The 10,720-nt window shown below is 33.5% G+C and overlaps 1 protein-coding gene across 1 annotated transcript; it reads right to left on the reverse strand.

Moving 5' to 3' along the window:
- Window positions 1-891: 891 nt before the first annotated feature.
- Window positions 892-10,709, reverse strand: LOC111051009 (chromatin modification-related protein EAF7). Its single transcript, XM_022337416.2, has 5 exons — window positions 10,419-10,709; window positions 9,096-9,217; window positions 7,729-7,822; window positions 5,848-7,146; window positions 892-3,713 (listed from the first exon to the last, which is right to left on the reverse strand). The coding sequence occupies exons 1-5, from the start codon at window positions 10,519-10,521 to the stop codon at window positions 3,508-3,510; spliced, it is 1,824 nt and encodes a 607-aa protein (XP_022193108.2). The 5' UTR covers window positions 10,522-10,709; the 3' UTR covers window positions 892-3,507.
- Between the last annotated feature and the right edge of the window lie 11 nt (window positions 10,710-10,720).

Consider the following 10,720-nt stretch of genomic DNA (forward strand, 5'->3'; position numbering starts at 1 on the left):
TTACACTTTAGATAGGTCTAACCTTCTTTCCAATTTTATAGTTCTATTACATTTTATTGGCTTATTTAGAAATATTTGGTGGTTTCAAATTACCACGTGACAGGATTTAACAGTCGGGAAATTTGCTTCAGTTGTCTGTGTAAGCCATTTGATTTCAAGCCTCTTCAATGTGTGATCACATTGAATGCGCAGGTATATGTGCAAGTGCATTTATCAGATCATGCATGAGCCGAAAAACAAAATTTGAAAAACGTTGTAACTTGCATGTAGCAGAGCAGCTCACACTGAACGCAACCAGCAAGTGCAACCGTTCAATGTGAGTACTGTATTCCTATTGCTCTTTCCAGATTTCGTTTGTTAGCTGCACGCTTGTTCATGCATAACTACTAACCAAGCCTGCACTCTCACATATACGCATTCAATGCGATCACACCCTCAACTTTTAGGATCTAGGTTCATGCACATCAATCAACAAGATTTGGCAGGAATAACATTTGATTTTTTTCAACCAAAAAATAAATTTTATTGAATATTCCCAGAACATAATCAAAACAGTACCGTACAAAAGTAGAATATCGTAAATTATATAACATCATGAAATTAATGTTAATTCACATCAATACACATAATATACTAAATATTATAGGTAGTAAAAGTTACATATTTTAGATACCATACAGTTATACTAGATCCCTCAATGTTGAATAAGGTTTTTCAATATACACTATATACAGTGCTGGCGCATACGTGTTGTGTATAAAATGAATGTGTTTATTGAACATCAATGAGTCATTTAGAGGTAGAGAGCTTCCACGATGGCATCAATATCACATTCATGAATATTGGAGATGTGGATTACAAATTAATGTTCAATATTGTTTTTTTTTTTAATATTTTTTACCTCAATCAATGTTATCGTTTTGCACTAAGTAATATGAATCGTTGAAAGTCTAACATTTTTCGAGACAATGAACATATTTGTGAGACAAAATTATAACATATTTCTTATCCAAATTGCAAGTTTGAAAAATTTACGTAAATTTGAATAAAAACTATTTTGGAAAGAAAATATTCAACGTTTTGTAAACAATGATAAAATCCTTGAGTTGAGAATTAACATTCTTACAATGATGAAATTAAAAAAAATGGTATTACTGTACTGAAATATAAAAATTTACATTTCTGTACAGCAAAACACTATCTGTACAATAATAACAGAACTGAGAAAGTTAGAATCAGCACAGATTAATTTTGGAAAGAAGGACAACCATGCCACAACTCACGATTAAGGCCCGGTTGCACAAAAGCAAAAAAAAAATCTTGGTTAAATTTTAATCGTGGTTAATTTTACGAGATCCAATCAGAGAAGGCTTCTCTGAAAAGACTGCTTCTCTGATTGGTTCTTGTGGAATTAATAACGATTAAAACTTAACCGACTGTTGTGCAACCGGCACTAAGAAATTTACGATGTACAAATTAAACAAAGATCAACATTACTTATTAAGAGGCATTCTCCAATTTACAGTATTTTGAACTCGGCAACTTACAAGCATACAAAGGGATTCTAATCAGCAACAGAATACTACGAAATGTTTCATGTATTGTACAGGTACAATTGCTTACACTAGGGAGAGAGTTCATGCAGGAGCAACCTTATTAATAAACTCCCAAGAGTGCGATGAATTAAACTACATTGACAATGAAATTCTGAATTTCATTGCTAGTCTCTGATATAAAAACAGCTTATTAGATTCTATTTGTTGTCAAGCGTATACACAAGCTCATTCCCCATTCTAATTTGTAAAATACTCGTTCATATACGAGTAAGATACAGTAATTACACTCATACGAATTTGGTTCTCAGGAGAACAGGTGATCAACAAGTATGTGACTCAGAATACCAGAAGACACCGTTAGAAAACATTAAGGCAACTCTTTTTCTCAAATCAAAGCACTCTTAACGGGAGAATTATGAGTATTTACATAGGTCTACACATTATACTTTCACCCAATCAATCATTGATCAACAATCATTCACACTATTATATAAAGCATAATTACAACTGCCTATCCCTGCTTACCAATATAATATACTAGAAACCGGCGTATTTAAAGTAAATAAATCGAAAACTAAGTACTTTGCTAATTGATATCAAACACTTCTATGATTACACTCCATCATAAAACTGATAGACCAATGATGCAAATCTAATACTGGACACACACTCATTTCTGAGAAAGTTGTTTCACTCGAAATTTGTACTTTCACAGTTTTTATGATTTTTATCAACTTCTGTGGATATTTATTTCGGATTACACATAGACTGAACTCACAAGGATTATGTATAAAGAAAACAGTCTGGAATAATTCCGATTGAATCCTTCAACTGCCTAAATTCTAATTGAATTACTAAAATAATCGAATCGAAATGTCACTAAAATTAACAATTATTGAATATTTCTAGAAGTATACTTCTCCAACAATAATTGACAATAATCAATAAAACAGAAACCCAAAGTATAGCTATCAATCAATAACTTCCACACAGCAAATATTGGTGAACGGAGAATATCAGGAGGAAATTTGAAAAACTCTATGCACAAAAATATTCACCTGGGCCAGAACTCGAAACATCTTCCACTTCCCAAACCAGCGCTGCTACCCCTAGCTCAATGGTTCTCAAGCTTTTATTGTTCACGGCACAATGTCATACTTTCCGCGGACAGCCATGATAAAGCAAAATTGTAGAATATACAAAAAGTATATAAGTATAGTATCATAAAGGAAGTAAATAAAGTAAGATTAATTATTTTATCTGTAATAGTATATAGTATAGAAATAAGTATATTATGATATATGATAATCGATTACTTGTACAGCTATTGGTGAAAAATCGTTTCTCTAATAGGAGTAAACGTTGTACAATATACTATGTTAAGCCTTTCAACGACCAACCTATTCTATAAGCTGAGTTTCTTAGTGTTGATGAGAATCAAATGAAAAGAAAATACCTCTCTCCGTTGATCAATGAATGTGTGTGAGCCTTTTAACAATCTAATCCAGCATTAAAATTTTGTTTAAGCAACGCCAATCACAAAATTATTAATTTATTTAAAATCTGTCTAATAATTGAAAAATAAATGCTATCATAAAATGTATTGAAATTTTGCTTTGAATTTGATACAATACGTCTAATTTAATAGATGGAAGATTGTTGTCTTAATTTCACACAACAAATCACTGAATGTATTTGTATTATAGCAAACCAAAGCAATCTCGCGGCACACTTTTTGAAAACTATTCACCTACAGTGAGAATCACTTTCAACTGGCAGCATTCCTAACAAATAACATAAATGCTTCCTAGTAAGCCAGTTCTGACTGTCTGAAGTTCTCACTGAAGAATTTCAGACAAGTATGAGGTTAGTCGGTTTTGAAGTGAATCAATGCTTTGCCTCTGTTGAGTGTGCTGTTGTACCTGAATCAGTAATCAGCTTTTCAATTGATTTAAATGGCCCGCCTCCGCTTAGGTGGAGGCTCCTGGGTGCGAGTGGCTCGAACAGGCACATTCGTGGATCGTGCTAAAGGTTTAGTTGACGTCGCAGCGGGGGCGGGGGTGTTCGTTGATTTCCGTTTCGCTGATGATGATGATGCCTCTTCTTTCGCCACTGAATCCCTCTGTCGATCTTTCTTTGCAGTGGGTGTAGTTGTCGCTGAAAAACAAATAATACTAGTTTTTACAACAATTTTATTATGAGGGTCTTTAAAGCACGAGTTAGATGTAGGTTATTACACAAGATACAACCAAGCGAGCGAGTCACCCCAACATCTCATGAGTGTTTTACAAACCATATTTTAATTATTTATGAATATTACAAGAAAGCATTGACCGGCAGAGAAACACTAAGGACACTCATTGTACTACTTCGCTTCCAAATTTAGACAACATTTTAGAAGTCCGAAATGGGGTTCCACTTTTCTTATGTAGAAGGATTGTCTACTTTATCTTCGACCATTCAAGCAAAATATCACATCGCTGACGTGTTCTATATCAAGTCTATAACAAGTTGTTCATCACCAAATCTACATAATGTGAAACTTTTGAGAGCAATTTATTTCATCATGTAAGTCAAGTTATTGATCAATATGAATAGTATGAATTACTCTCAAGTTTATGGCGACTAGCTGAATATGTTTTAGAGCTTCTTTATAATTTATTACTTCAAATTCAAATTATTCACCAAAAAAGACATGAAATGTATCCACAGAGATGTTGACCCAGCATGAGTGTGGTCTGTAAACGAACATGAAATAGACAAAAAGTAAACATCTGTCTAAAAGTAAAGTTGAAAACTTATAATCAAGTATTTATTTTATTAAAGTTATCATTTATATTATTAGATCCTAAATAAAATTTAGGGTGAAAATATTTCTTGTCAAACAAAAATGACAAAATTTGAACAAGAGAAATTTACAAGTTTCTGCAAATGGGCTCCCGCCAAAAAATCTATGGGTTTGGCTGGACCTTTAATTGTTTGAATTGTGAATAAAAACGTTGATTCAATTTTTCTACAGAGTTGATATGTGATAAGTGTAACATTTTAAGAATATTGAGGATTGATAAAATATTGAATTTTGTCAGATTTATTTTCTACTATACTAGTAGTTCTGCGAACAGTAGACCTCGCTCATGAATAGCCTACAACTTCAAACTAATGAGAAGGGCCATTAAGAAAGTACAGTATATTGTGAAGATTTATCCATGTCATCTATTATTTTCTCCATTGAAAGTGCTAAAGACATTGTTTCCAAGGACACCGGACTTATAATAATGTCTCTCAAGGAGGTACCTTCATATCGTCCACATATTTACAATATTACAAATTTTCTAACAATTAATTATAAGAAATCGGTCAACTGACAGAAGAATGGAATATGCAGTAAGCAATTTAGACTATGAATCGTCTCACAGACGATAGTGAGACGGAAATGATTCTAAATAACATGGGTTTGTTGGTGACAATGACAGGAGGTTGCTAATAATGTTTTTCATGAAAAGTGGATTCAATGTTATGGCGGCTTGTTATGCATATGCAGAATGTTTATGCTCACAAGTCGGTTTCCGATCTCATACTAAAACGAAAACAAGAGCTAACTAAGCTGTGATGTCTCCGGCCGGTTCGGTAGGTCTAGAAACTATTCATCTATGAAACAGGGAAATATTGTGTTGAAAGGAAGAAGAAATGGGTGCAATCAAGTGAGAAGTTTTTTTCAATTAATAAATACAGTATGATTTGGAGCGGCTCAGACGTTTCAAGGTTCACCGCTGACAAATCTTGTCCTCTATCGATAGCATTCCAACGATACCATTCATTCAATACAGTACATTTTAGAGCGGCACAATTTATATTCAATTTATATTAAAACCGGAGGTCTTATCAAAAATCGTTACACATAGGTTTCTGCGCCTTGTTTCAAAGAACTTGAATACCAAATTTCACCCAAATCGGACAATAACTGCGACTGTAACTGCGGTACAAACAAACAAACAGACAAAAACCGATCGAGTCGAAACTAAGACCTCAGCTTCGCTTTGGTCAAATATACTACTTATTAAGGCACTAGTATCATTTTAGCATTGTATTTTTCATACTGCATGTTTTAAATCATGCATTTAAATTGTATTTATATTTTATGTATATCATTGAGGATAAAAAGTTTATTCAATGACTTAGAGTACTTCCCAATTGACCATTCGTATAATCAAGACCAAGTGATTAGTCACACTCAACTGGGAAATTGTTCTAGATTACATTAATCAAGATCTTGTTTATAATGGCAGCTTACCTTGTGAAGCATCCGGTTCGACTTGTGAAATACTGGTGTCTGCTTTCTTGGCTCGACTATACGTTCTATCAGCTTTCCTAGAGTCCGACTTGGAGACTGATTCCCTCTTACTCACATTTCTCTCGGTGTCAGACATTTTCGAAGCCTCCATGTCGTCCGACGAGTACGTTTTACTGGAGTCATCTCCCCTCGACAAGCGCCTCGGTTCGACACTCTCACTCCTTAGGTTGGCAACTTGCGGAGCTTTCAGTGATCCACGCCTCAACTTTTTGTCGCTCTTCAATTCCTCACTCACAATTTTGTCCCGTTTGCCCTTCTTCTTGTCATCCTTTGCTAACCGCTTACCATCGCTGTCTTCGTCTTGTTCCTCGCCTTTCGGCGACAAAATCGATATTCTATTAGAATACAACTCATCATCGGTATCTACCTTCTCTTCCTTTGATTCATCTTTCTTGCCCCTCTTCTGAACAGTCGTCGCTGACTTTGAATCCTTGGAGCCACGTTTCGTTGAACCACTCTCAATTTCTTTCGTATTTTTCTTCTCTAGTTCTTCGTCTTGCTTCCTTGTTCGTTTTTTACTCTCAGATTTCTCTGGAGTGTTCAAATTACTTCCAGCATCTAACTTTCTAGTGGTTCTCACATCTTCCTCAGGTGCCTCAATATCAGTACCTTCTTCTGATCTCTCTGTGCTAGTTTTTCGTCTCAGTTTGGTATCTTTATATTTTGCTGGGGTAACCTTCTTCTTTTTATCTTCAACTTCTTTCTCAATATCACTAGTTTCAGGAATAGCTGAACTAGATACAGAATCCTGCTTCGTTTCTGGGTCTTTTACATCTTCTTCATTAGCTTCATCATCTTCCACATTGGATTTCTTTTTCTTCTTATTTTTAGTTTGTCTAACTTTAGGAGTTTGAGTGGAGATAACCGATTCCTTCTCATTAACCTCGTTTATCTTCTTGTTAGCATCATCATCTTCACTGATGGAGTTTCGATTTTCTTCTTTTACCTCCGAATTCTCACTTTCTCTCTTTGGCCGCTTCTTCTTGGCCGATTCACTTACTCCTTCATCACTTGTTGCATTTTCACCCTTATACTTTTCTTCTTCGTCTCTTTTTCTTTTCTTGAGACTCAAACTGAATTTCTTCTTCTTGGCTGAGGGAGGATCTGCTGGCTCATCAGTTTCTTCTACTTTTTCTGCAGCTACATTATCTTCATTATCTTTGGGCTCTCTATCAATCAATGTTCCTAAAATAACATCTGAACTTGATTCATCTGTGGTTTCCAAGTTAATATTGAGACCTGAAACAATGAAAAATTGAATATAAGTTGAATAATGTAGAAAATCGGAAAATTTCAAACTGACACAAAACATACGTTACGTGCACTATTTTCATTTATATTTTCTTTCATATAGAAATAATTTTTATTGGTGAGATACAAATACATGTATTAGAATACTCATCATCTTCCGAAATGGAAAAAAGGAGTAGATTTGGCTTGTAATATTATTGTTTCCTTTCCATAATAATATTGGGATGAGTTTTGTGTGAATAAGCATGATATCTGCAGTGATTTCTTAATTGAATTTTGAAATCGAATTTCAGTTAAAATTCTTTATTAATGATAGAAGTCGTTCTACAATGGAGAGGAAAAATGAATATCACTAAAATTTTTGTTTTGATTATACTAATAAGTTAGACAAGTTTGAACAATAGCTTCAAATTATTGAAACTAATGGATATTTTACCTTCAATGAATAACAAAAATTAGAATCATCTAACTAATTAAATTGATGTCTCAAAGATGAATTTATATATTCTTATTATAGAAAGAGAAATTGGTGGTGTTGAAAATAATTTTTATCAAATCCCATCAAGTTACCTTTACGTTTAGCTTCCATCAATTCCTCAAATTCATCTCCTGGTAAACTGAATTCTTTGAAATCATTGGGAAATTGTATTCCTTCTGCTTCATCCTGGAAAATTTTTAATACAATGGGTTTACCGAATGGCAACTTAATTTTAAAAATTATGTAAATGAAAATATGAGCATGAAGAGAAGTTTTTTTTATAGAATTTGATGGAGAAGTGAGTGTTCACCATGAAATGTGTTAGTACCTAAATTTGAGTTCCAAACAATTCCAATTCCGGGTTTCCATATTATCTAGAGGATGCTTCTAATGTCCATGTTTACTACATAATTATTATGATTGACATTTAATGCAACAAATATTATAAAGAGTTGAAACCCGTTAAACAGCATTTATATCATTTATTTCAAACAATAACAAAATCATAAATTATGTGCTTGAATTTATCTACGTAGTGGAGCCACATAATTTTAGTTTTACAATCAATTCAATCTAGATTTGAGGCTTTGTATATATTTATACACTTCGTTCTATAACAGGTTTAAAGGTTTGTATTTGTGGGATGGGTGGGGGATGGTTGTCATGTGATCGTTCTAGGGCCGGACAGTTTCAGTCATTTGTTCCAAAAGATGTTTTTTTGAGAGCTCGCTCGGCTCTCGATGGACCTGATAGAAACAGGAAGTGCATTCCATGCACGACAGGCACTGACTAAGAAGGATTTTGTGAAAATAGTAGTTCGATGATTGGGTATCCTTAAAGTACTATCTCCGGTTCTAGTATGTGAAGCATCTATCCTCCTACCTTCGGAGACAAATTTGAAATCATCTTTAAAATAGTTCGGATTACCGTATTTCAAGATATCTCTAACAAGCTTGACTATTCGAAAAAGCCTCTGATCGGGAAGCTTTAATGTTGAACTAGCAATGTGGGCTGGGGTGATATGATCATGGCGTTGGAGAGAGTAGACGAAACGTAGACAATAATTTTGGCAACGCTGTAGTTTATCATTCAGAGTGTCAGATGAAAAAAGGACAAACAGTCTGGGACCGTGGGACATGGAACCAATTGGAGGGAGACAGAGAGGACCTCAGATAAACTTTCGAAAAATGGTTAGGATGGTTATGATCATTTTTATAATTTAGAAAATGGATAAAACAATTTATTTCCTGAGAAGATGAGTAAAAATGTTTTCTGTTCAAGAAAACCGTCTTGTTCATATAAACATCTACAATTTTCAATCAAATTAGAACCAGTTTGTATGCTAAATTCATTCTAATTTAAGTTACATTGATTCTTATCAGAACAAATCAGTTTTTCTTTTAAACATTGTTTGAGGAAATATGCAAAAACTTTATATTCGATTTACATTAACACTTACCAATGTTGCCAAATCATACATAGTTTCCAAATGCTTCCATATTGCTCTGGGTGGGATATTTTTGTTTATTGATGAAGTGAATTTTTCCCAAATACGAAGCATATGGAATGATCGGTGGATTCCTAAAACAGAATAAAAAATAAAGTTATTAATATCAACTCAAAAATGCATTATACAATACAATGTTATATATAAATGTGAACAACATAGAGATTCTAGATACATGCTCTCAACTTATTGCACAATTAAAAAACAATCAACTTGAATAGTCTCATTAAAGTTCCTACTTTCGCATTTCTGTATAGCTCATGCCTAATTTTTCACAGAAGAAATATTTTTTTCGATAAAAACAGTAAAATTTTCAACTGCTTCTTTGATTGACGTACATAAAAAAGAACCAACAATATACCGGTAAGCAGAGCTGACATTCCTAAAGTAAGCATCCAGACATGGCAGGTATGCTACAGGAGTTGAGCTTGTTAATTCTCACTCCCTAAAAGGAATCAACAAGAAACATTAAGATTTTTCAACAAGATGAATCCGTTGGAAGCAGTTAGAATTTGGTGCATTTGAGAGAGGTGATCAGATGCTTACAGGCTAGGGCCTAATATTGTGTTCTAGAGTTCAAAGATAACTTAGCATAAATTATAGCCAATTAAAATTTTGGAAATTAGCTTAGATATCATACACTACTATCTTAATCAAACAGCGTTGTTTTGTGTTTATTTAATGACGACATTGATCTCACATATGTGGACAATGAATGGTGAAGAAGATGGAAGGCTATTCAACATTTCTAATAATGCTTTCAAGTTAATGCTAAATACTGGTAGCTTAAATATAGGAAGTGTTTGGCTCCGTAGTCGCGCTAACAAGATATCGCTTAAATAAATCTTTGCTAAACCCATTGCGAGGTAAAATACTATGTACATAAAGATCAAACTAATTTTATTTGTGTTTAAAAATTGCTAAAAATTAAAACACACCTGATTAATATGTAGGTTCACTTATTTGTTTTATTATCCGCACACAACCAGGTAGCCTAATGAGCCACACACATCGATATTTTTAGAAAAGAAAATTCCAAATCTAAATATTCTAGTTATGACATCGGGCTCTTTCTTTTAAATAGATTAAATGGTACTTTTAAATGGATTATTTCAATTCAACTCTTCTAAGTATTCCGTGACGTATATAATTATATATAAGAAGTCATATGTCTTATCATCAGAACTATCTGATCTCTTGAAATAAAGATCGTAAAAATCTTAATTTACAATTTATTAGTAAAATAGTAAAAATAAAAGACCGGTGTTTACTCACCAACAGGTTTAATTCCAACCATAGCAAATAGTAAATGAACTTCTAAATCTGCAGTCCATTCTATCTCTTGGTAACAAGGGTCTTCTGGCTCTATTCCTCGCATATTTGTAACTTTAAGCAAATTTAAAATGTCATGTATAAAGAACTGAAAAGAATGTTAGTTTTCAATACTCGTGCGTTTGTTTTCAAATCATAAAGTTTTAAGAACTTGAACTTCAATAGCCAAACAAAGCTGAAATATAAATAGCTCAACAATTTATCAGCTGCGAAGAGATGGTAAAATGAATCAGTGACACCAACAT

The sequence above is a fragment of the Nilaparvata lugens genome, chromosome 8 (assembly GCF_014356525.2).
Source record: "Nilaparvata lugens isolate BPH chromosome 8, ASM1435652v1, whole genome shotgun sequence".
NCBI lineage: Eukaryota > Metazoa > Arthropoda > Insecta > Hemiptera > Delphacidae > Nilaparvata > Nilaparvata lugens.

Excerpts from the sequence above, each read along its gene's own strand:
- LOC111051009 (XM_022337416.2), bottom strand. The coding sequence starts at position 10,521 with ATGCGAGGAATAGAGCCAGAAGACCCTTGTTACCAAGAGATAGAATGG. Across the intron at positions 7,823-9,095 it reads TGTATGATTTGGCAACATTG|GATGAAGCAGAAGGAATACA; the intron begins GTAAGTGTTAAT and ends AAAATTTTCCAG. Across the intron at positions 7,147-7,728 it reads GATGGAAGCTAAACGTAAAG|GTCTCAATATTAACTTGGAA; the intron begins GTAACTTGATGG and ends TCATTGTTTCAG.